Source organism: Odontesthes bonariensis, chromosome 17 (genome assembly GCF_027942865.1).
Source record: "Odontesthes bonariensis isolate fOdoBon6 chromosome 17, fOdoBon6.hap1, whole genome shotgun sequence".
Classification (NCBI taxonomy): Eukaryota; Metazoa; Chordata; class Actinopteri; order Atheriniformes; family Atherinopsidae; genus Odontesthes; species Odontesthes bonariensis.
The window spans coordinates 14,663,409-14,688,813 of record NC_134522.1 but is presented as its reverse complement, the minus strand read 5'-3'; the positions used below and the strand labels follow the sequence as shown (position 1 = coordinate 14,688,813).

At 41.8% G+C, this 25,405-nt stretch overlaps 2 protein-coding genes across 2 annotated transcripts; one reads left to right on the top strand and one right to left on the bottom strand.

Annotated features, from left to right (window-relative positions):
• Nucleotides 1-877: 877 nt before the first annotated feature.
• On the bottom strand, nt 878-20,736 carry ubr1 (ubiquitin protein ligase E3 component n-recognin 1). The gene is made up of 47 exons (XM_075448900.1): nt 20,640-20,736; nt 18,995-19,254; nt 18,168-18,246; nt 17,396-17,506; nt 16,157-16,284; nt 15,932-16,070; nt 15,778-15,840; nt 15,548-15,671; nt 15,305-15,412; nt 13,593-13,681; nt 13,405-13,503; nt 12,721-12,878; nt 12,533-12,632; nt 12,248-12,376; nt 11,552-11,732; nt 11,401-11,453; nt 11,148-11,258; nt 10,979-11,044; nt 10,774-10,875; nt 10,612-10,675; nt 10,396-10,520; nt 10,251-10,303; nt 10,055-10,157; nt 9,926-9,974; nt 8,868-9,022; nt 8,666-8,765; nt 8,446-8,549; nt 8,276-8,356; nt 7,964-8,142; nt 7,647-7,855; nt 7,455-7,551; nt 7,192-7,344; nt 7,005-7,105; nt 6,149-6,257; nt 5,906-6,054; nt 5,762-5,817; nt 5,547-5,643; nt 5,247-5,314; nt 4,791-4,938; nt 4,593-4,680; nt 3,403-3,539; nt 3,207-3,315; nt 3,066-3,122; nt 2,885-2,962; nt 2,627-2,797; nt 2,420-2,521; nt 878-1,311 (listed from the first exon to the last, which is right to left on the bottom strand). The coding sequence occupies exons 1-47, from the start codon at nt 20,682-20,684 to the stop codon at nt 1,170-1,172; spliced, it is 5,229 nt and encodes a 1,742-aa protein (XP_075305015.1). The 5' UTR covers nt 20,685-20,736; the 3' UTR covers nt 878-1,169.
• Nucleotides 20,737-20,861: 125 nt separating this feature from the next.
• atxn3 (ataxin 3) lies at nt 20,862-25,304 on the top strand. Its single transcript, XM_075448867.1, has 11 exons — nt 20,862-20,933; nt 21,457-21,621; nt 21,699-21,743; nt 21,860-21,945; nt 22,036-22,102; nt 22,179-22,266; nt 22,347-22,476; nt 22,578-22,741; nt 22,912-23,068; nt 23,213-23,277; nt 23,385-25,304. The coding sequence occupies exons 1-11, from the start codon at nt 20,889-20,891 to the stop codon at nt 23,435-23,437; spliced, it is 1,065 nt and encodes a 354-aa protein (XP_075304982.1). The 5' UTR covers nt 20,862-20,888; the 3' UTR covers nt 23,438-25,304.
• Nucleotides 25,305-25,405: the final 101 nt, after the last annotated feature.

Here is a 25,405-nt window from a genome sequence, read left to right as displayed (position 1 = left end):
GAAGATTTTATCAAAATCCATAACACTGGGTCTCAAATCAGTTCAGGGCACCAATAGAAATAGTCAGTAGATTGGCTTGTGTCTTTATTTCCACAGCCTGGAAGTCATGTAGAACTGTCAAACATCACAGAAAAAGAAGGAAATGTTTATTGACCACTTTTTTCCTGAAATGGAGAAAACTAGAGAAATAACTGAACAGACATACTGGATTTCTTTTTTTTTTTCATCTCCCTCTCTGCAATAAAATGTACATTTCTTTAATTCACTTAATGTCAGGTGAGTTAACTAAATACAGGAAAAAGAAACAATCTGCCTTCCATTGGTTTTAATGATTACAAGCATGCATCCTTTTTGGCTTACTTTTTTTTTTTTTTTTTAACCCAAGAAGGGATCTCACAATATCATATAGTACTGGATATGTTTTAACATTATTCATGAAGTATTTAAGGTCACTGAGGATTTTTAACTAGAAATATGGCTGAATTTCAGAAAAGTGGTGGTAAAATGGCTGCTTGTTATTAAGTTCATGTGGAAGCAGGGTGTCCCCTCTTAGATAAACCGATCTGTTAGAAAACAGTTTGCAAACTGATAGAAGGTATATTCTATATATGTTTTACCCATTAGACATATGCCTATGCATGACTGAGGTGACAGCAGGTTATTATTTGGAGCGTCTTTACGATTAAGAGGCAAACGCAAAATGTATAAGATCTCTGCTCAAACCATTCCACATGAATGTACCCTTAAAAAAAACATAACTGAACAATTATAACTTATAACAAATCATAATTTCCAAACACAAAAACAGAATGCAGAAAATTCACATTACTGAGAAAAAGAACGTCACCCATAAACTAAAACCAGAAACATGTACGAGTGTAGTTGATGTTCATCTTTATTTGATTGAGCTTCTTTCAAAAAAAAAAAAACATCACTCCAGGAGAAACTCCTCCTCACAGCAGACAATCAAATGGGAACAAGGCGACTTCGGTTACATAATCGTCCACCGCCCTCCATAATTGTTTATCTGTGACTGTGCCACCTCTCTGGAAGGGATTGAGCCTGCTTTGATTGTAGAAGGCTTTAAATGCATATGCGTGCATGTGTATCTAAACGTGTGAGTGTGTGCGTGCTCGCTATTTTTCCTGCCACCACAGCTTGAACAATCATCACAACATCTGCCACTCAAAGGCAAACATAACGTTGACCACCTCCAGGCTGCGGGCGATTTCTTCCAGGATGCAGTGCTGCTGCCACAGTTGGTTCAGCTTCCTGTAGCGCTCGGGGCAAAGGTGCAGAGGATTGCCCCTTCTGGAAAATAAAAAACACAAAAGTTCGATTAATTCAGGGATTTTCAAGGTATTTGGTAAGATTAAAAAAAAAAACATATGTACCTCATGGCAATGGCTGTATATGTCTTCTGTGCAATACAACACGAACACACGGTCAGGTCTAACAACATATTTGGTCACTTACTTTTCTTTTTTTGTTATTTTAGCTGTTTTGTTTTTTTTACCCAAGTCATAGACAAGTATAGAATTTTAGCTCTCAAATGAGCAGAATCAGCTTTTAAGGGATCATTTGTTATTGAGCAATTAACCAATATGTATTTCATGACCAGGTATGATGTATTCCTTCATTACTTCCTTATCAATTAAGCAGTGAAAATCTATGGAGTTGATTCCCAGTCTATGCGCCTTGAAGCTGCTGCTGTGGGCCCACAGTCACAGAATCTCTCACTACAGGTGAAACAGGCTATACTTAAGATGCAAATGCAAAAACAAAAGAAAAGACAATCAGATCAACAGGATGGCACATTCTGGGGGGGGGGGGGGGGGGGGGGAGAGAGCACACTAAAAGGTCTGGAAACAAACAAAAAAAACAAAACAAGAAAACAAACCCAAATGAGAGAGGAAAAAAAAAATAACCTACAGCACAGTGATGGGAAGAAAAGAAAAAGTTAGGAGACATCTTGGAATGGCTTCTAAACAAAGTATTTAAAATTATCTGTAAAACACACGGAAGCTGATAGATTGCAGGGGCAATCTGGCATGCATAGCTACCAATAGCACTGGGTCATTAGTGCTCATTGATAATGTGACAGAAGGCAGAAACAGCTGGATGAATTCTAGTTTATTGGAGTATACGGCCTGCTCAGATTCAGCCAAACGAAGCAAACAGTAGCAATGAAGAGTACTTCCCAGTACAGATGGACAATGACCTAAAACATTCTACCAAAGCAGAAAATGGAATATTCCACAATGGCAAAAGTCTCCTAAATTTGAGCTTTAACTCACTTGCTGAAGCCTAAATTAAACGACAAACAAAAAAAACTGACTGGGAAGTAAAGCCAAAATTAAATACTAGGAAGACAGAAGTAAATAACACGCATATCTCTAAATAGAGATTATATCCTCACCCTAGATGAGGATCAGTCTCCCCATAATCATCCAAGTACGGAGCTGGGTATGTGCTTCCTCGAGTCTTACTGGCCATCAGAACAATTTCACACTCTCTTATCCTGTAAACATTAAGCCCCCACAAAAAAAACCCAACATATCATTAGACAAGACTTCGGTTAAAAAATAATTCCACTGATCTCTAATATGGAGTGCGGCTGACCGACCTGAGGAACATGCCCACTCCAGCCCCGCAGGTAGCAGCGTGTGCTGTGCAGGCTCCCACATCCTCCCCATCCAGCTGGCTCAGACAGCAGGAGCTCTGCGAGCACAGCATTGCCCCACAAAACAGGCATAGAGTCGGGTGCTTTCTCTCATCATCTGTAGATTTTGGACATCTAAAAAGGCAATGTGCGGACAAGTCAGAAAGGTTGCATCTCCACAGCAGACTGAAAGAGGGTGAACGAAAGGACTTCGTTACTTACTGAAAATGGCTGGCTTGATTGAGGAGAGCACTGTAATCGTCAGGAAGATCAATCAAACGATTCCTTCTCCTGGGGTATCTGGTGGAAAGAGTGGGTTTATTGACCAACTACTCAATAACGCGGGCAGGTTTATTATAAACGGAAAAGAAATACTGAAATAATACAAGAGCTGAGAGTCAACCTGACGGTCTGGATATTGCCTTTCAGGGCTTTGGTTATAGCTGGGTTCCCACACCACCTGAGAAAAGCAAAACACCTGCAGTTACAAAGCTGCTCATTTCTTCAGCGCATACCAAAAGCTGCATCGATGTTATGAACTCACTTCTGAAACAATGGAGAAACGGTGTCTCTGTGGTCCTGGAAGAGCTGGAACACATTGAAGGGTAGTGCCAAGTAACTGCATAGTGCCTCTATCTGTCCTTGAGATGCAACTATGACATAAAACATAGACTTGATTAAATACAACATTTCATGTCATGGATATTCCTAATGGTGCTACATTTACCAGCGCAACCTACCAGAACTATTTAAAAGCTCCTCTGGCGGATGTACTCCTGTAAGGCAATTGAAAAACAGAGCAGCAGAGCGCAGGAAAGGTTCAATTCCCGCCTTCACTCTTTGTGCTACAAAGCTGCCAGACAACTCTGGTGTCAACCTGAGGAGCAAAACACAAGACAAACTGTTCAAGAGGGTGGATTACTGTTTATGCCAATGAGCAATGGAGATGGATAAGGCCTGGAAAACTGAGAGAGAGGTAATGAGGAATTCTACAGAGAGGACATGTTTCCATTTAAAACATGTGAGGTATATATGTGAGGCCCTACTCCAACAATCCCAACAGGGAAGTATCCTGAAACTGACATATTGTAGGTACACCTTTAAAACATCTATATTAAGGTGGGAAAAAATCTATATGTGGCCAGAAACCCTAAAATTCCAACCTTAGTGATGGAAACGGTTATTTTAAACTGCCACTTTAAACCTGCATGACAAAAATCATAAATTAATCTATTAGTGACTGATTCAGGATAAACTTGACAAAACTGTCAATGGATGCTGCAGTCTATGTCTTCTGGTATTGGCAGCGGGACTTGTTTTCTTTTTTTATCCATAATGGAGATGTTTCCTTTTTTTTTTTTAAAGCCGAGAAATAAAACAAGGAAGCCTTGGAAAAGTCAACTAAAACGTTTTATTCCTCAGCTTCAGAAGAGCTAAGGGACAGCTGGGGAGGCAGAACAAATTGCTCTAACCCAAGACGCTGCGGTCAGTCAGCTGATTGTGACACCAGCTTGCTATCTCAAAGCACGAACTGATACAGTGACATATCAGTTTAGTCTGTTCGAACAAGCAAAAGCGAACAACATCAGATGAAGATTTTGGGCCCAAGGAGCCCAACTGCTGCGGGTGAAAAGCGATTTAGTTTGAAGCCTGCCAAGTACCTGTTGGGCAGGGAAATGTTTATCATGGTGATATCAACGTGCTAGAGAAGACAAAACCTGGACTACAGACGGGGTGTTTCTGGGAGTTCGAGTATCGTCTCTCTGGGAGTCGTCCATATAACCTCCTCTGGTGTTGACTTTACTTTACAGACCTTTTATGTCCACAAAAATGCTATGAACACTGAAGGAAGCATGCGTCTTCTTTGCACTGAAAACATATCAGCTTCTGCAGTTTTGCAGGTAAATAAGAGGATGAAAAGAAGTTGTACCTTCCAGTGTGTTGTGACACCGCTGTGAACAACTCTGCCGCTGCTCTCGCCTCCTCGGTGTCCTCTCCTTCACCTGAAGCAGGGAAATCTACACAGAAAATTAAACACATCGTTTAATAAAGAAACCATCGCCCTCGTTTTCCATTGCAAATAGCAAGCAAAAGTCGTATTCATAGAAGTTTTTTTTTATGTTGATACCTGCAGAAGTCAAGAGGACCTGCAACATGTGAGCCATGGTGACCAACTGTAAAATGTACAGGTGGTTGTAGGCAGAGCTCACAGCAGACGGCTGTAAGTCTACAGCCTCCTCCTGATACAGCGAGGGCACAGACAGCACCAATCCCACCTGACAAAACACTGAATACATTAACACCAGTTTTCACCTGCAAAACTGATCCAACTTTTTATAAATCCTGTTACACGTGAAGCCCCTCGCATTAAGTGTTTTATTCAAAACACAAACCTTTAATGCTATGGGTTTGGAAGTGGGTCGGGGGAAGTAGGTAGGCAGTTATCGCATCCGTTTATGTTCCTCTTAATCATATTTACCGCTTATCGCATTTTACTCTGTCAAGCATTTCGTGACCATGTTTTTCGCATGAAAATCCATGCAAATAAAATCTGAGCAGGAGATGCTGTTTAGTGTTGACCTACCAGAAGATGGAAGAAGTCCACCTCCAGAATAGATGGCGTGTTCTTTCTGCTCATGACAGGAAGCAAGACTGAGGAGAGACATCACAGCTTTGAAAACAAGGAAAACTGAACAGTCATTAGTGTAAACAGCCAATAAATTTATCCGTCAATATTTTGGTACCGACCATTCTGGAATGGTACCAAATTGTTAGTCTATTTAAGCTTTATTTAACTAGGAAAGTCATTGTTAACCAATTCTATTTACAGTGACGGTTTCAAATCCCATCGGTTACATAAAGCTTGCTTCAATGGATTACATACCCCCCATCATATCTGTGAAGTGCCTTTGGATGGCTGCCTGGGAGCTCTTAAGTCTCTGCGACGCTGAAAACTGAACGATCGCTTTCAGACCTGCAAGCTAAAAATGAGAAGAAGCAAAAATTTCACAAAATGCTGCCCAAACTATGTGCAAACTAAACTATTATTAAAGATTCCTTCTTCTTTTTTTTTTTGCTCATCAGTACGTGGTGTCCAACCTGTCTGTTTTGTAAGGATCCAAATAGAGGTTTGTCTTCTCCCTGCAATATGTTTTCTGTGAAAACAAGAAAATACACTTGAAGAAATGCACACGTGAATAGGAAAGGAAAAAAAAAAGCAGCACAGGCCAAGTCTTACTGTACCTATGGCCTGAATAGTGAAGGCACATGTATTCCAGGCCATGAGGGGCACACGTGGACACAGCTCATTGGGTGCCGTCTTCAGTCCCACCCTGTGGACTGTAGTGGCGCACACAACCAGCATCTCCGTGATGCTGTCTGAAAACTTTCTCCTAAGCAACCGAGAGCAGAGAATTCAGAGGTTTATCTCCTTATCAATGTAAAGATGCTTCCGTTATGTATGAAGGAACAGAAAGTTTTGCTCACGGTTCTTGTACTCCAAAGCTCAGAATGGATCTAAAGTCGGGCTGGCCCTCTCCGCATAGCCCAGTGGTACCACTGCCACCGTCGCCACCGCCACCTTCTGCATTGAAATCTGCAGGAGAAATTTCATGGGGGACATATTGAAAAATGACCTTTTTCCTGATTGAAAGGATGAAACCATATATTTGGGTTTCTAAAGTCACTACTACATTAAAAATTCAAAAAATTATATTCATATATATGACAATGTGTTATTCAGTGGGCTTTTCAGATCAGAATGAGAAACATATGTTACTTCGTTGCCCATTTTCTTGTTATACCCACCCAGCGTCTACTTCAGAAGATGCTGCATTAGCTGCACCGCTGAACTGGGAGCTTTAACCTCTTCTGCTCTTAGGTCTTATTTTGTTATAAACATTGAATCTCATCACTAGTTATATAGTTCACTTAACATCAGGAATAAATTAGCCAATAATGCTCGACCAGAACTTTACTGCATGCTTTATATCCCGGCAAAGAAATGTGACTTGTAATTAGTGCCTTCAACAGTCCTAAGTTTGAAATTCTATGTTCGTATGTGTCACCGAACACACCATCAGAGGGGCGTAAATTCATGGAAGGAAAAGAAGCTGCTGTCGTGTCTCTGTGTTATTTCTAACCAAAGCATGTCGGACATCTCATTAATACCTCAGGAAACCGTGTCAGTTTGTGAAGAAGGGTGTAACATGACCATTAAAAAAAAAAAAAAAAGAAAAAAGAAAAAGCACTAAAAAACGGGCACAGGCTTCATTGTCATTGCTGTGCATCCATCCAAAGACGTGTAATAACTGAATGCTCTACATCTCTTCTCTCTCCTTACCGCTATCCTGAGTGATTGACTTGAGTCCTTTAATCCTGGCAGAGAGGATCTGGATCCAGCGAGGCATTGTCAAATGCTGTCCTATTATCTCTGCATTTTCACTAGACACAGGAAATAAAGATTCAAATAACCTTTTCACAAAGAACTGAATACAGCAAAGTGTCTGAGGTACATGGACCGGGCTTACTAGTTAAATGTAAGTGTTTCTAATGGGATGAGTGGGACGACAGTATTGCACAGGGACTTGCACAAGGGACACAGGTACTCTCCATTCTCCAGGTCAATGATCAGCTCAGCGTGGAGTCGGTTTCTGGTCGTATTTTGAACTGCCTCAAAATATCTTTTTTTTTTTTTTTTAAAGTGAGAGAGTAGCAATAAAAAACTGTTAAATGAGCCATATAATAGATCAACAACATTTAAAAGCCTTTTTTTGCCTTTGTAGTCACTCACTTCTGCCAACATGTGGCATGCATGACGTGTCCACAGCTGCCAGTGTGGGTCCCCACAGCCAGTTCAGGACACATGAAGAGGGGATATGTCCCTGACCCTTTAAAGTGGTTGATAAACATTTGAGTCAAGCGTTTCCCTACAGAGCAATGATTCTCACAAATGAAACGGTATGATCAATGAGTGGAGGCTTACCATCTGCTGCGTTAGCCGGTATCTTCCCTCGACACTGTGTCAGCACTGTGGACCTTTGGACACATGCAGTCAGTACCATGGCAGGAGCTTGAGGTAAAACCTCCTGCTCCTCCTGGCAAAGAATGCAGGTTAACATCTCCCTTTCAGCTGGAGTGGACCCTCTGTGAGGCCCGATCGCTATGCAAAGCTCTCTATGCTCCATGTCAACGCTGGAGAAGTAGACGTAAACCAAATTAAGAATTAGTAGAAGCAATTTGGTGTAGCTCCTCAAGTCAAGCACGAAACACATGGATGGGATGCTCGGAATGACTGCTCACCACTCTGTAGATGCCACAGGTTCTTGTGTCCCACTCTCTGGCATGTTGTCATACAGCATCTTGTTTGATTCAATGAAGTTCTTTTGCATTGCCGACATCTGGGCCATGATCTTCTGCCGGTGGAGCTTAGCTGCCTCCGCCTTCCTTTTCCGCTCGGCTTTCTCTTTGTCCTGAACGCTCTGGATCAACCAAAAATGAGTCAGGATAGCAGAGGGGCCGCTATTACTGCAGTACACCTTTTGTCTCAACATAAACATATTCGCTTCAGTAACCTTTATGTTGTTTGGCGTTTGTTTGTTTTGTTTTTTTTACCTCTTCTGGCTTGGACATTTCCATGCTCACTGACACCGTCGGGCTGGACTTCTCTCGAAGGCACTTAACTATCTCAAACATCTAGAAGAAAGAGATTATTATAAAATGTAAAAACATTACAAAAAAAATAGAAAAGAAAAGAAAATTTATGGTGAAAACTGACTTCCTACCTGTAGAAGCCATGTGACCATGTCTTTTTGAGCTTCAAGGGAAGGCAAAGCTTTAATCTTGGACAACAAGAGGATCACTGACTTGCCTTGCTCTGCACCAATTACTGCAAAAACAAGACATGCATTTTTGTCACGGAAAATAATCTGGCTCACAGCTTTGGGAACTTCAGCTAAGACAAATAAATACTCAGTGTTGGTAATAGTTTCTGTTTTCACTCACCGCGGGCCTTAATGCTAAAATCAAAGGTTACTTCCTCCACAGTGCTGTCCTCAAGCTGTGCTTTCTCTTCCAGCAATGCCTGGCCCATCAGGTGCAGGGTCTGCGTGATAAAAGCGTGACTTATGCTCCCAGTTTTTAAAAAAAATTCTGAAACAAGTATTCATTCATTGCTGAGTAAGAAAAAGAGAAATGCCACGTGTACCCTCTGGATCATGGCTTCCGTCCAGTGACCGGGCCGGTCCTCTGCAGCTCTCTGCAAGATGTGCTTCAAGACGTGGACCATAATGTCGCAGCAGAGGAGGCGCACAACGCTGGAGAAACGTGGGCAAAAGGCTGGAGGCACCGGGGGACGCAGAGCTGAGACCAGACACAGTGTTAGAACAGCCGAGTCACAAGCAACTAATGTGCAAAAAAGGCAAGGCCAGGCAAGTTTATTTGTATAGCACAATTCAACAACAAGGTGATTCAAAGTGCTTTGCAGATACATTAAAACAGTAAAAAGAAAAAGAAAGAAATAAGAACAATAGATAAAATCAGATAGAATCAGTAGTTAAAATATTAAGTTTTGAAACTCAAGCTTCAGATTTGGAGCTTTATTCAAATGCAGCTGAAAATAGGTGTGTCTTCAACCTGGACTTAAATACACTGAGTGTTTCAGCTGATCTGAGGCTTTCTGGGAGTTTGTTCCAGACATGTTGAGCATAGAAGCTGAATTCAGCTTCTCCATGTCTGGTTCTGACTCTGGGATCTGATAAAAGACCGGATCCAGATGACCTGAGGGGTCTGGAAGGTTCATACTGGGTCAGGAGCTCACTGATGTATTTTGGTCCTAGACCATTCAGAGCTTTATAGACCAGCATCAGAACTTTAAAGTCTATCCTCTGTTGGACAGGCAGCCGGTGTAAAGACCTCAGAGCTGGACCGATGTGGTCCACTTTTTTGGTCTTAGTGAGGACTCGAGCAGCAGAGTTCTGAATGAGCTGCAGTTGTCTAACTGACTTTTTAGGTAGACCTGTAAACATGCTGTTACAATAATCAAGCCTACTAAAGATGAATGCATGGACTAGTTTTTCCAGGTCCTGCTGAGACATCAGATCTTTTAACCTTGATATATTCTTAAGGCGATAGTAGGCCGACTTTGTTATTGCCTTAATGTGTTTTTCCATCACTACACCCAGATTTCTGGCCTGGTTGGTAGTTTCTAGGTGTATAGATTGAAAAAAGTGGAACATTCATGATATACTCTGGCCTGTCAGTCACCTTTATCATTGCTCTCCTGGGCTCTCCTCTTTTTTTGAGACTCCTCTGCCTGCAACAAGTTAAAAAATAAGAGCTTAACCAGGTGCCGTTAAACACTAAAAGTAAATGTAATTATACACTCCACAGTACCTTGCTGTGCTGGGATCTTGAGTAATGGTAGAAGAAAGGGTTGAACTCTTGTAGTAGGTCTTTTTTCACTTCATATAATCCATGTCCCGACACACCTGGCCTCCTAAAAATAGAAACAGAACGCATGGATTAAATCCTACATAGAACGGATTTTAATCCGGGCTGTTTTTTTTATTTGTTTTTTATCTCAACATACTTGAACGTAGCAACTTTAGTGATTACTGCTTCCAGGCCCGTTTCATGGCTTTCCTACAAAGAAGACATTTTCCCATCATTCATGACAGTCCATCCTTTTTGAAAGGTGCATTTTAAATTTCACATGTGCAGCATTATTAGCTTACATTCTCTGGTAGGCTTTTGACCAGGGTGCTGTGAGCCATGGGCTCGATGCACAGCAGGTGGATAACCTCCCTCATTGTCACATCCTCTTTGGTCACCGGACTGATCCCAGGAACGTAGCGCTCACCTGGACACATAACATACGTCAGATGCAACAATTCAGTTCATATTCAATTAAATGTATTAATACTCAAGTGAGTAACTGTGTTTGACTGTACCAATGATAACGATGAGCAGGTACAGCATCTCCTCGGTCAAGCGGTTCCACTGCATCAACTCATCCTGGGAATTTAGTTGCATATCATTGACAAGAACAACATCTGATGGCAGAGAAAGGTTTTTTTTTTTTTTCCTTGTATAAAGATTGAGGCGTTACTTGCCTGGTCTTTGCTTGAACAACTGCCATTGAATTGTTCAAAGAGCTCAAATCTCAGCAAGATCAGCATGAGGAAGTGGTTGGGATCCATTTTGGAAGCAGCAATCTGTAAACAACATAAAGGGTTTCATATATTATTGCCTCCCTATGAAGATAAAAAGGTGAAATGGAAAAAAAATTTAAAATCCCGATGGCTGACTCTCACCCACCTGAAGCATGACAATATCTTTGTCGTACATCTCATCCCTGCATTTCACGTCTTGATAGTAGTAGACCTGTTGATGTGATACAATCACTTGTGCATTACTCTTTGAAAATCACAGAAGACATAATGCAGAATGGAAACGATGCCTTGTGCATCCGAATAACAAAGTCTACCTGGCTGACCAACGACAGACCGTTTCTCCGCCACATTTCGGCTGTGACCTGTGCAGCCAGCACCACACAACGCAGAGGATGCTCTGCGAGCTGAGTGAAGTTATAGCTTTCCTGCAGCAGACAAAAAAGAATACTTAACTTTCTCATGTACACTTCATCTACATTAAATAGATCACTTATTCTCTTTATTTAGAAATTGTAATGCAGCAACACAGGGACCATTTATTGTTCCACACTTTCTTCTTTCACTTACAGCATTTTCTAGACGTTCAATTACCCCTGTTCCACACAGAAGTACGTACAGACCTGGAAATTACAATGTACAGATAAGAGGGATCATGGTTGATTTATAAAAAATAAAAATAAAAAAAATCACTGCTCGTTTCAAATATTAGTTTTCCTACCAGCCAGTAGCCTGGAGATGGGCAGGTGGATGCTAACTGGCTCCTGAGAGACTTTATATGGACGAACATGGAGGATGTGTTTGCACATGTAGAAGTCGGTGGCCTCCCTATGGAGGGGCTGGTTGTTGCATTGCATCAGGACTGCGTGGCACTCCTTAAATGCAAGCACCAAGATCTCATCCTGAGGGGGCAGAAATAAGAAATAACTGAGTACAGAGATTCCTCTCCTCGTCATTCTAAGTTAATGAACTGTGTGGGGATTGAAACGTTATCAACCATTCAATCTTTGTCACAATTGTACAACAAACATTGGAATATTTAGCCTTTTTTAAAGTTTTCAGGTGGTGTCATCTATAGAACTATCTTTTTGATCAAATTCGTTCGAAACAGTGAAATCCCAATTTACGAGAATACAATCACGAGTATGTCAGCAAATATTATTTCTAATCAGTGTTAATTCAATAGATTATAAAAGTATGCATATTCTTATATGACACTGCATTTCAGTCGCACGTGCAAGCTACAAAATAGAACAGAGTGGCTTGCAAATATGAGCTAATGAGCACACGTGTGACTGCTAGAATTTCAACTTACTGTCCAGCAAATAACCAGCAAACCAGAAGCTATGTGCACAAGGTGCAGCGTTCTCTGGAGTTTTACAACAACAATACGATTTGATTGCAAATCAAAGCTCACATCAGATAAACACCAGTCCTGAAACATGGCAAGAATGTGGCGGAGCTGGATCTGGAGAGTAAAGCCGGCTTCCCATTCTGGCTCCACAGCGATGTGCTGACCCAGCTGCCGCTTCACCTCCTCCATGCCCTGATAACGAAAGCAGAAGAAGGCCAGGAATCCTTTAGCATGTGGTTTGTCGAGCTCCCGTAAACTACTTTATTACTGCTGGCATTACATTATAAATATTCAAACATCCATACAAATCATATTCAAAGAATGACTGAGGGGTGGAATAATCGATACCTGCATGCACTTGAGAAGCCCAAGAAATATTCTGAATCCTTCGAGGAACTGTCCCCGCAGCTCCTCGGTCCACACCGAGGGTTTACTGATCAGAATATATCTGAGACACAGAGGAAATGCATTTTAGATAAACACCGCAACTTTGGGAATAAAGAACTCGTGTTAAGACTGTGGCTTCTTCTAATCACCTGAGGTCGTGGAAGATAACCTGGATGCGCGAGAACTTGTCCGAGTTGTAGCCCACGAACAAAAAACGATTGTTAACGTCAAGATGCTCACGCAGCAGTTCCATGACCGTGTCAACTATCACTTTAATGACGTTGCACTCTTCTATCAGCTGTCTGGCCTAGAGGAAACGTTTGTGAGAACAGGGATGGACAATGAGATAAAAACTGATTGCACCAGTACATTTGGAATTATTTGCATTTACATAGATTCAACTTCAATTATCATCAGATAATCAGACCATAATCAACCATACTGCAAACAGTCACAGTGTAGGTTGACAAACATGATGTAAAACATGAAAACAAAACTAATTAGAGGCAGTAACCAGCAAACTTGTTGAATGAATAAAAGTAGATATGGGTGAGAGATCCTTTGGAAATCATTATCAACACAAAGCATCTGCTGATGGCAAAAAGTCACACAAAAGAAGAGATTTCTAAAGACTTTTGACAAAGAATTTTCTACTTGTATAGACCTCCAAAAGAGGTCAGCCATGTATCCATTTCACAGTGGGACACATTTTCTACAAACACAGATGGTTCAGTGCTGTGGCTGCTCTTAGAAAGTGTTCTGCCAGCTAAGAAGACTCCAAGCACGAGCGCATATTGTAAAACTTTCATCTTATCGCAGAAAACGAGACTCACGAGTGTGGGAACAGTGAAGATCTGAACAGACAGAGCGGTAATAGATATACTCCTTTCGTGGTCATCATGGATGAAGTCCTTCTGAAGCTGCTGGTAGTACTGAAAAGAAAGAAAACATTTTAAATAAAAAAATATATATATAAATTCAACTCAAATTATTCGTTTTCCATTTATTTATGCTTGCTTACCTTCGTAAACTCAATAGCAAAGAGCCTCTTGAATTCGGTATCCATTAGCATGCTGCAGAAAATCATCTCGTGCACGATCTTGCGAGCTCCTTGGGGCAAGAAGGGAAGAGAAATGTTCTTAGGTTAAAAATGTGGTTCAACTGCAGGCACTTTCGAAAAAGTTTTAGTAAATGTAAATGAAAACAGAAGTCTGTCTGAACCAGACTTAGAAAGACTAATCCATGCGTTTGTCTCCAGCAGGTTAGACTACTGTAACGGCCTGCTCACTGAGCTCTCTAAACGGGCTGTAAGACAGCTGCAGTACATCCAGAACGCAGCTGCTCGAGTCCTGACTAGAACCAGGAAATACGACCATATTAGTCCAGTGCTCAGGTCTCTGCACTGGCTTCCTGTCGCTCAGAGAATAGACTTTAAAACAGCTCTGCTTGTGTACAAGTCTCTTCATGGTCTGGCGCCAAAGTACATCTCTGACATGTTAGAGCCATATGAACCAACTCGGGCTCTGAGAACCTCAGGGAGGGGTCTCCTGCTGGTGCCCAGAGTCAGGACTAAACTAGGTGAGGCTGCGTTTCAGTTTTATGCCCCTAAAATCTGGAACAGTCTTCCAGAAGATGTGAGACAGGCCTCAGCTCTGACAATGTTTAAATCCAGGCTGAAAACAGTTCTATTTAGCTGTGCATATGATACCTGAAAGTATTTTATCAGCACTCTTTTTAATTTAATTATTTCATGATTATTTTTTATGTTTTTTGGAATGATTTTTTTTGCCTTTTATGATTTTATGTAGCTGTAAAGCCCTTTGAATTGCCTGGTGTACGAATTATGCTCTACAAATAAACTTACCTTGCCTTGCCTTGAGTTTGATGGCAGTAACAGAGGAAAAAGTAAAGTTGGAGCATGTTTACCACAGTGTAGCATCTTCTCTCCTTTTAACAAAATGTTTTGAGAACCGAGGAGACCAGTTGCTGGACCTTTGGGAGACGAATGTTGTCCCGTTCTTGTCTGATAAGATTGTCTGATTCTTCTTTGTCATATTTTGACTTTCATGATGCACCAAATGTTTTCAGCTGGTGAAAGAAATGGACTACCGTCCGGCACCCAGACTCTTCTACTGTGAAGTCGTGGCGTTATAACAGATGCAGTGTGTGGTTTAGCATTGTCTTGCTGAAATAAGCAACGCCTTCATTGAAAAAGACTTCATCTGGACGGGGAGCACGACTCTAAAACCTGTATATACCTTTCAGCATTGATAGCGTCTTTCCTGATGTGCAAGATGCCAGACCCATGGGCACTAAAGCACCCCCATACCATCAGGCTTTCCAATCGGGTGCTGACACTAAGCCGGGTGTCTGGAGGACACGGCGTGTTCCCGCTGATGCTGAGTTGAGCTGGAGCCCACGAAAACCTGCGTCTACCACCACTTAACGGGAAACTAAATACTCATTCAACACTCTGACATGTCAGTTCAAACATGTTCCTCCAGCCGTTTCTTTTTAGCACAACTTGCTTTTCCATACCCAACTTCCTTTACATGTGTTGCTGACATCACTTTCAGTAAAATGACTAACTTTAAATATCTAATGTTTTCTGTGTTCTATTTTGTATAAAACATTCACGTATGAGATTTGTAAAACATTGGATGAAAATTTTCTCGTTTTAAACAGCATCCCATTTTTTTTTTCTTCCCTGAAAATGAACTCGGGTTTGCTTACCCTTGTACATCTTGGCATCGTAGAGCATGAGTCTGCTAATGAGACAAGGCCGATCTCGGTCCACGTGTGGCTCCAGCGCCACCTGACAAAAGGCCTGCCTGAAGCCCACTGCACCATGAACACAGGATACCAGTCATGTAAATACACAAACACAATTCAACACAACGTGTGTAGAAGTGCCGACCAAAACGTTACTGGTCAAAAATCACAAAAAACAGGGAGGTTTGATGACGGCTTCATTACCCGAGTAGCCGATGACCTTTTGGAACCAGGAGCCGAGGCGGAGTGCAAAAGTTTGATGAGCCATTACTGTTGCATGAAGGATCTCCACACGGAGCGGCTGAAGGGAAATGTGCTCGGAGTTGGACTGCAATACAACACAAAAAGGACTCGAGCTCACTTTTCACACGACAAAGACATATTCTGAACTTCCGGAATTTGAATCGAAACAGGAGCAAGAGAATGACATTTACCCTGATGAGATCTTTTGCTTGCTGGCAAGTGCGAAGTGCTCCTCTCTTTACTGCCCGACGACCCTGTGCAAGAGTGGGCAATAATGACATGAAGGCGCCGGGATTTTAACAACAGTAATAGATTGAATTAAACCCAAATAAGCCCAAAAAATACCTCTTTGTCAATAAGTGTCGTGTGCGTCTGGGCCTCAGCCTGATCACAGTGAACAGAGCGCTGCAGGGTGTAGATCACGTGCTCGTACGAGTGGTGCTCATCATTGTACAGCACGCAGTAGTACGCACTTTCTTTTGTCCTGCAAGGATAAAGAGATACGGTGTCCACTTTGAGCCAAGTGTTTTGCTTATAAAATGTGATTGCATGTAATCTGACAGGCCGTACCGAGGCTGGAGCTCGGCTGACAGCTCAAAGTTTTCTTCCCACACCAAAAAGTCTGTGACGTAGCGCAGCAGTATCCGGAACAGCTTCTCTGCGCGTGCGGATAACTCGGGCTCCAGCACACAGTCATCCTGTGCAAAAAAAAAACAAAACAACTAATTTCTCGCACTTGAAATACTTTTGCAAACGGAGCAGAAACATTTCTCACACATCGCAAACGGTCTGATTTGGTCAATGCTGCTCTGCCAACTTCGTTCGTTGTGGTAACCTCAGCTAATTCCCCGTTTCCTGCATCACAAGCACCACTCGGTGGTGAAAATATTTCCCTTAATAAGCGCAGAAAAAGCAGCTGCACTCATGACATGAATATCAGCTCCCCTGGGAGCAAACATTCCAAATACTACGACAGCATTTACAACAAATATCTGACATTTAACACACAAGGCAAACAAAAGGCACTCTGTGTGTACTTTCAACAATCTCCTCGTTTCACCGTTGTGCGAGAACAAGCCACTAGAATCGACCGCAATATAAATAACAAGAGGTCTGACAGAGCGAGGTGGGTTTTCATGTTTGCAGCAGACGTGTGAAGCCCTGTCAGGCGCAGGTTCAGATCTGGCGGGACAAACACAAAGCAGGCTGTCAGACCGGGGTCGGCGACGTGAACGGGACCACCTGCTGTTTATGGAAAAAAGGCACAGAGCTGTCAAGCTGTGCGTCCGCTCAAGGCTGCGGAACACGATTTTATCAAAAGGTGACCCGAACGCTGTGATCGGAGAAGAAAGACCTGAAAAACATCTGCTGAGAGCACAAACAGCCTCAGCAGCTGGAAACTGAACACACCCCAGCACAGCCAGGCTTAAACAACAGTAGGCAGTAGACACAATCTCTGAACCTTGGCCCTACCCATCCATATCGCAGAGGTTAGGGGCCTTTTTTCTTTTGGACATAAAAAGTAGTGGTCATTTAGCCATCCAAATGCCCCCCTTAAAGAAAAAGGGTGCCTTAGCCCAAAGAGAGGAAATGGGATTGAGCCCTTGATTCTAGTACATTTCTTCAGTTGGTGCAGGGCAGCAAAGAGTTCCTATTTCTCGTTTCCGGAGCCACAGCTACAGCCAAGAGAACAGCGTCCAAGACCAAGATGGGAAAATAAGCATTCTGGGATTCACTGACACATAATGGGACACGTACGTCCCTCCCACATCCCTCTTTCCGCTCCGTTATGTAACTTATGTAACTCACCGTTTCCATGGCAGTGGCTGCCCCTGGGTCGTGTTTGGAGCAACAAGGACCAATCTTCCAGGCCTCTACATCTCCACAATCACAGAACCCCCCGCCTGAGGATGCATGCATCTGGAAAAAGAAAACAAATAAAAAAACAAACACACTGTGAGTCACTGAGGGCGAGGTAATGGATACGCACAGCAGTAATTAGGTTAGACGTATAATTTAACTGTGGGAGACGACTACCGTGCAATGTTGAGGTTACAACATAAAAAGCCAAATATAAAGTTATTACATCCCAAAATGATGCACCTTCCAGTATACTGGTTTGTGGTATTTAAGCAAAATCATATGATTCTGATGCTTAAGACCCAAAAGTAAGGAGGTATCAGAGCTCTGGTGAATGCAGCCCGGCCAAAAAAAAACGTTAGCAAAACATTAGTAAGTCGTTAAAACAAACAACATTTTTCTGTCTGTCCCTAAAGCTCCACGTGTTTGCCACCCATTAACTTTAGCTATTCATCGTTAGGCCAAAAAATAAATAAATAAAAGATTTTAATAATTTAGAAATCCTTCATAGCACATCAAAAAACGAATGAAGCACGGCGACAAAAGGACGGACGAGGACAGCGCGAGGATGCTCCTCTGTGTTTGGCTACCATGAATAAAATCTCCTTTCAAAGCAGAAAACCAATGAGCAGCGATTTTCAATAATAATAGCTCTTTGATTCAATGTGGCAGGTTTTAACAACCACAACAACATAGCAGGTTTCATCAACGCAACACCAACCTTGTAACGATGGCTTTTGTGCACGCTATCCTGGAAGCAGTCCATGCACAGGACACAAGTGGGATCTATCGCGCAATCCCTGAAATAAGACAAAGAGCGTTTGAGTTTGTACTTGACCGAACACCAAATTCTAAAAAACGTTTCGCTTTTGACACAAACTGAAGTGCATTACTAAAAATGTGTTATGATATTACTAATGGTTCTGTTTCAATGTCATCATAGGATACGTCTAATAAAGAAACCTGTGCCTAACGACTCGGTTATTAGAAGTCGTTTCAACAGAAAACTTCTGCAACTGTTTAAGGAAAGAAAGTGAGAAAAGACGTCTCAAAAACAACGCACAAACACATGTGCGCATCTAAAAGAGAGACGTATTATGTCGCATCATTGCACAGGGACCTCACGATACTGAAACCTAAGAGAGTTCACTCATTAACTATTCATTTTTAACACTTAGCCTAAAAACAGTGGTGCTGTGGTGTAGTTAGAGCCCCCGTCAAACTAAAACCTATTGAGGCCAAACTATTCTGACTTCAAGCACCTGATGATGACAAATGGCCTTCTGTCTCACCTCTGTGGTTCATGATACCACTGCGTCTGACCTGTATATATTTGCTAAGCCTGTATATTTCATGTTTAGAACCAAAGCAATAGCTTTTAAAGCATGTAAATGTAGTCAAATGCATGTTGACATTCAATCCCTTGAAAACAAAATAACCACAACAGGTAAAAAAGAAAAAAATCTGTAGTATGTCACTCAAACTACTGTAAAATGTTGGATTTATGACACGTGTATTACATCAAGAGATCAAAGGATTTATACAGACCTGCAAGTGTAGACGGTCTCTCCCTCTTTAAACACACGCCCGCAGAGCTGGGAGGAAGTGCTGCCCTGCTTGAGCTTCGCCAGACCCTCCTGAGGATCCTCCCCAAACAGGAAGCACTCCAGAGGGTAGAGGAGACGAGCCTGCATGAGCTCCTCTTCTTCCTGAGGGCTCGCCTCCTTCTTCAGGCAGAAGATCTGCGGCACCTGCTCCTTCAGGTAGCGGAGCAGCTCCGCTCTGGTGTCTGCAGCCTCCTGCCATTCCTGCAGGGCGACAGAGAGGTGAACGCCCAGTGTGGCCCGTCCCATCTTCAGCTACCGACTCAAAACTGCACGAATCCACCAGAATTCTCAGCATGACGTGCAGATGAATGTCTGCTTTTAGCAATGAATCGTGATCAGTTTTCATCTAACTGTCTTTTTTCACTAGCCATCCTACATGACAGCTCCCCATAACACTGTAGAACTTTCACAAAGTGTTGTATTTACATGTGTGTCATGTGGAAATGTGCATGATAACCTGAACTAAAACCAACATGATTTAAACATGTCTGCTTAGGTCAATCTATGTGTTATTCTTTAGAAAGGTGCAGAGGGTCTAGAGCCTATCCTGGTTGACATTAAGTGAGAGAGGGGGGGTTTCACCTTGGAGAGGTCGGGAGTCGCCACAGGGCAAACACATGGAGACACACAACCATGCAAACACACACACTCACACACCTCTAAGGCCAAAAGTGACCTACCATTACCATACTTGTCTTTGGTGTGACCTGCTGGTTTGGACCCAGAACCTGTGTTACTGCTGCAGCCCCAACCATTGCACCACTTCTTTCATGACAGGGGTGTAAACTAAACAGCCACAAGACAAAGCTAATCTCTGGCCATTCAGGTTAGAGGCTTGACTGGTACAAATAGGACATATAAGATAGTAATACCACAACAACATTTTGCGGATCAGAGATTGGTGTGGATTTTGGCTTTTAAATTCCAATTAAAAAAAAATAAATAAATAAAAAAGGATCATTTTAAACAGGACTCAAGATTACAGAAAGTCATGATGTTCAAGCTACTCTCCATATCAAATCATTTTCACACTCCACTATGCTGGTTTTCGCATAATACGCCACACCGCTGACTCCTGTCATATTTCCTTGGTGCAAGCTGTTAAACTTTGATCGTGTCTCTAAATAAAATCTTTCGCGAAGCAGCGAGTTTGGTTTCACTTTGTCGATGTAAACAACTTGAACACCCACGGAATGGTTATCGAAAGCAGTCGGGACCTGATGCTCGAAATGAAGAAACTCATGCAGACGCGCATGGGACAAAAGCGAGCACCAAAATATCACAGACTTGAGCACACTTCTGAGAACAAATTCATGTTTTCTCCCACATGGAGGAGTAGTCAAGCCTCCCCTGCCTCCAAAGCCATTAACATATAGCCACTGTTAGTGAGCAACGAATACATTTTAGCATCTTTGAAGCTAGTCAGGTAGCCCCCGGAGCTATGGCTGCTAGTTTGGTACGTAATATATCCTCTCAGCACGCATTCAGACCGTACCGTACATAGAGATTAGTACATTATACTTAACTGTGTTGTCCCCGAGACTCAGTACCTAATGTCAGTTTAATTTGTCATCTAAATATCATACCTTACTGAGCTCCAGTCCGTCTACGGGTTTCTCACGATCCGCCATATTCCATTTGCCGTAAAGGAGGAGGTGTCACTAGGAGACTGTTTCCTGTGTGACCGAAACCTATTAGAGATCTGTGGAGAGGCAGCAGGCTCACAATTTTTAGCTCGGCCCTGCCGGTTTTGTGACGGATCCTCACCACTAGGGGGCGCTGGTACATAATGTTCCTTGTCTTTGTGGCGATGAATTCGGTGGGGTCAGAGTTGAATGTTTGACAGAAAGCTGAATATGGATTCCATATTTCATGAGAAAGTGAGTAAAAACGTTGAGCCTAAGACATTTAACTGGATGTATTCACTCATGTTTACCCGGAGAGGGTTGGTACTGGTGTTGGTGATTTGTTTACCAACAATATGTGGCCGTTGCTAAGAGATTGTGGCGCTGTTTGCCAGTATTGTTGTCTAAAGTGCTAAAATGCTAATTCACTTGCTAATCATTTCATTGTGCAAAGTTTATTTTTTAGCTTGTAGTAACTTCTCAAAATGCCTTTTAACAACTGTAGCCTGGTTTTTTTTGTGTATACATTAATAAACTAACTGGCTTCACGTAGCGGTCTGTTGCTACAAAGGAATAATAAGACTAGTTGTGTGAGTTATTTACGCCGCTCAGTTCAGTAAGATGTAAATAATACTAAATGCTAATGTTTGACTATTGGTCTGGCGTCTTTCATCACCTCTCGGCTGACTAATTTTTTTCAAAGTTTAAGAACTTTTACTGTCACGTTGGAGAGCGACATTTCTTCGGTTTTTCAACATAACCAATCCTTTATTTGCAGCAAGAGGGCTCCCTTTGTGCCCAGCACTGCCTAAACAACCTTCTGCAGGGCGAATATTTTACTCCTGTGGATCTGTCCTCTATTGCCCATCAGCTTGATGAAGAGGAGAGGATGAGGATGGCGGAGGGGGGTATGGCTAGTGAGGAGTACAGGACCTTCTTACAAGTGAGTAGAGCTACAAGGCGATTGTTGGCGGAGGATCCAGTTTATAGATGTTATTAACAAAACGACTGTGTTTATAGCAACCATCTGGGAACATGGATGACAGTGGTTTCTTTTCAATACAAGTAAGTTTCAATACAAATTATACCCCTCCTCTCATTGCAGCTAAATAACAAAATAGTCATACCTATTACAAGTCTGTATTATCATTTACCTTGTCTGTCATCTGGATTTTTTTTAGGTGATAAGTAATGCTCTGCGAGTGTGGGGCTTGGAGCTGATCCTCTTCAATAGTCGGGAGTATCAGAGCCTGATGATAAATCCAATGTAGGGTTTCAGTTTCAGAACTTAATTGTGTAAGGGACTGACCTTTAATGACATTTACAGTTATCACTGACGCTTCCTTTCATGTTTCAGAAATGAGAAAGCCTTCATTTGTAACTACAAGGAGCACTGGTTCACTATACGCAAACTCGGACAACAGGTATGAGGCACTCCATCGCTTTTTCAGAAACATAAACGGCTCGATTCACCAACGGCACTCAATGTTTTCATTGCAGTGGTTTAACCTGAATTCCCTGTTGACTGGACCAGAATTGATATCAGACACATATTTAGCCCTCTTCCTTGCACAGCTACAACAAGAAGGTATTGTAATATAGATGCTTTTTCACAGCGGTTTTAGACGTTGAAGTGCAGAAAAGATTACAGAAGGCGTGTTTTTCCAGGATATTCCATATTTGTGATCCGAGGAAATCTCCCTGATTGTGAGGCAGAGCAGATTCTTGGAATCATGCGGGTCAAACAACAGCAGCGGCCCAAACTGATTGGAGAAGATGAGGCCCAGACAAGTGCAGGGTATGCATGTGCAGTTGGTACAGTATTGTACTTGATGTTTTGAGTGGAATAAACTATTTTGCGGACTTGTGGCGACTGATGACGTCTTTTACTGTGAGCAGTAGGCCAGCCGCCGTGGGCCAGGCAGGAATGAGTTTCGGTGTGGAGGATGAGGTCGTGGATGAAGACGAGGAGCTGAAGAAAGCCCTGGCACTCAGCAGACAGGATATAGACGTGGAAGATGAAGAGGCTGATCTTCGTAGAGCCATACAGCTCAGCATGCAAGGTAAGGGATGAGACGTTCAGAGGCTTTGAACAATATATTCTTGCAGGTTATCAAAAGGTGGGCCCTCAAAATCAACAAGTTGGCTGATTGCTGTTTCATTTTTTCATTTGTGTGAATTATTTAAGTATTTTAAATATTGAGCTCTGAATCTCTGTTTTTAAATTTTGTAGGCGCAGTGATGAGCAACAGGTCTTCAGAGTGTGAAATGGCAAACGTTAAATCAGGGATCCAGGCTGGAGGGAGTGTTACTGGGCGACAAAAAGAAACCCAGAACGAGACACTCACAGCTGAGGAGCTGAGGAAGAGGAGACAAGCCTACTTTGATCGGTAGGATCAATTGACTTGTGTAAAATACTTTTAACACAACGGTGTCATTCATTGATCCTAAAATGAGCTCTGCACCCTCTCCTCTTTAAATAAACCGAACAAAGACGCGTGTTTTAATACAGATCCTTTCTGTTGACTGTTTAGGCAGCAACAACAAGCTCAGCAAAACATTCCCCAACAATCAGACACACATTTAACAGGCGGCTCAGGTAAGCAAATCTGATTTACTGCATTAAAGAAATACAGCTTATATGATAAATTCAATTTATCTAAGAATGTCCTTAAATGTTGACGTGAGATCATTTCTTTTTACTAGGATCAGTGAACACTGGCTCTGAGGAGGAGCAGCAAAAAAAGCCAAGCCAGTGAAGTTGTGAAAGGTTTGCCTTTGTTGTTTACCAGCGGCCTGGATTGGAAACCCCTCACAGGGGTTGCCTTGCTCCCTCCTCTAACCTTTTGCACATGCAAATATAAGGACAGTCAGAAGGCTGACACATGGTTTCCCCCGTTAAGTTCGCTGACAGGCCATAAAGAAGAGAACAGCGACAAAGAAAAGGCGGCACTGTGTCTAATCGGACTCAGTGAAGCACTGAGACTGGGAAAAGGGTGACCACTGGACTCAAGAGGACTCATGATGCAGTTAATCCAAGTTTGCTATTGCCTTTTTACCATGGCGCCTTCGATTTCTATTGTATCCTGTTTTTTTTTATTCTTATTTTTTTTCTTTTTCTGAAACCTGAAAATGGAAAGAAATAACACGTAAAGGGTGTGTTTTACTTGTTTGGAAGTGAAAACACACCAATGGGCGTTTGTTTAGTTTTTTTAAATCCACATGTGACCAACGCTTAGACCATAGATGAAATCCTTATAGATAATGACAGAAGCTCCTGCCATTGTATTGGATTTGGGTTTGTGGAACACAAGTGGGATTAAAACACCGTAACCACCGGAACAGCATTACAGTTTTGAAATAATTTGATCATTTCTTGTTGCTCTGCACTGAAACACCTTGCAGCCAGCAGAGCTAAAGTGAGTGTGTTATTTATTGCTGGCATCATTATTTTACTTGAACATCTGTGAGTGATCTCCCAAGGTTTTTTTTCTTTTAAAGAGCGGCATATGTTTGATGTTAATCCATTGTTATTTCCTTTAAGGGTACTTGTAGACATAATACATTGGGTGTTTCATCCAGTTGGAACAGAGCTATTTGCTGATGAATATTTTTCATTTGTTGTCTGTGTCGCGACATGTAATGGGGAACAAAAAAGCAATCGGCACACCATGTAACCGCAGCTGATGGATCAATGACTGCTCATTTTGTCCGGCACAGTATGATCACTTCCAACTAAAAGTAACTTTCATGTCCAAGCATCCTTCCTAGCAATGCTTTCATCAGTTTGTTTGTTTGTTTTTCATCACAACTTGTCATGAAACATTTGGTGAAGTTATGAAGAAAGATTATAGATCAGATATTTCACCTGAAGACACCCCCTCAGAATTAGCTAATCATTTAACTCTTGCATGTTACAACTCCTGAAATACATGCTTTAATGCACTGACTGATATACTTATTTAATATTCCAACAGTGTGGTAAAGGGTACATTTGTTTGCTTTGAGGTTAAAGTCAATGTAAGTCATGCATTGTCTGATGATTTCCAATAATGATAGAGAAAATAATCAGGGCTTTTCATCATTTCTGTGATTAAAAGTCCAAAGAGATAAAACATCACAAACATGTTGCAGTTCATACACTTCAGAAAGGTTTGTTGTATTGTGTTTAACATATACTCAACGTAGATTCTGTTTAACTGTGGAGAACATTATCAGATTTTCTTTGGGCGACCACATTACAGCACTAACACACTTAACATTTATCAGCAGCTACCGTGCTTTCTGGAAACAATGACATATTAGTGTGGACGTGTCTAAATGCCTCCACAGAAGTAGGAAAAGTCATGGAAAGTTGGGATTTGCTGTGCTGGATGACTTTCAGGAAGATTCTTTTCCATTGACATTTTGTTTGTGTTGATTAGCTTGTCTTTTTCTTTTTGAAAGGCACTCATGAGAGTATAAACTGTTGGTAGTTTGGTTTTTAATCGCAGCATTATTTTTCATTTACTGCTTCCATACACTAAGTACTAATTCATTCACTTTTGTTTCATGTTGGCACAATACATTCTTTCATTTAATATATTCATTACTGTTTCAGGATTAAAGTGAAACTCACTCCTCCTAATGTTTGTCATGGCTTATTTGTTAATGGACGTTTGCTTGTTAGTTTTTCACCTCTGGAGAAGTATTCCTGCATGTTCTGAATATTAATCACAAAACACATT

Bases quoted from the DNA above. Each gene is read 5' to 3' on its own strand.
- atxn3 (XM_075448867.1), top strand. From the start codon at position 20,889: ATGTTTGACAGAAAGCTGAATATGGATTCCATATTTCATGAGAAA. The intron at 21,622-21,698 runs GTGAGTAGAGCT...CTGTGTTTATAG, and splicing joins AGTACAGGACCTTCTTACAA to CAACCATCTGGGAACATGGA. The intron at 23,278-23,384 runs GTAAGCAAATCT...TCTTTTTACTAG, and splicing joins ACATTTAACAGGCGGCTCAG to GATCAGTGAACACTGGCTCT.
- ubr1 (XM_075448900.1), bottom strand. From the start codon at position 20,684: ATGGCGGATCGTGAGAAACCCGTAGACGGACTGGAGCTCAGTAAG. The intron at 8,766-8,867 runs GTACACGTGGCA...TTTATCACGCAG, and splicing joins CGGAAGCCATGATCCAGAGG to ACCCTGCACCTGATGGGCCA. The intron at 8,550-8,665 runs GTGAGTGAAAAC...TTGTTTTTGCAG, and splicing joins TTTTAGCATTAAGGCCCGCG to TAATTGGTGCAGAGCAAGGC.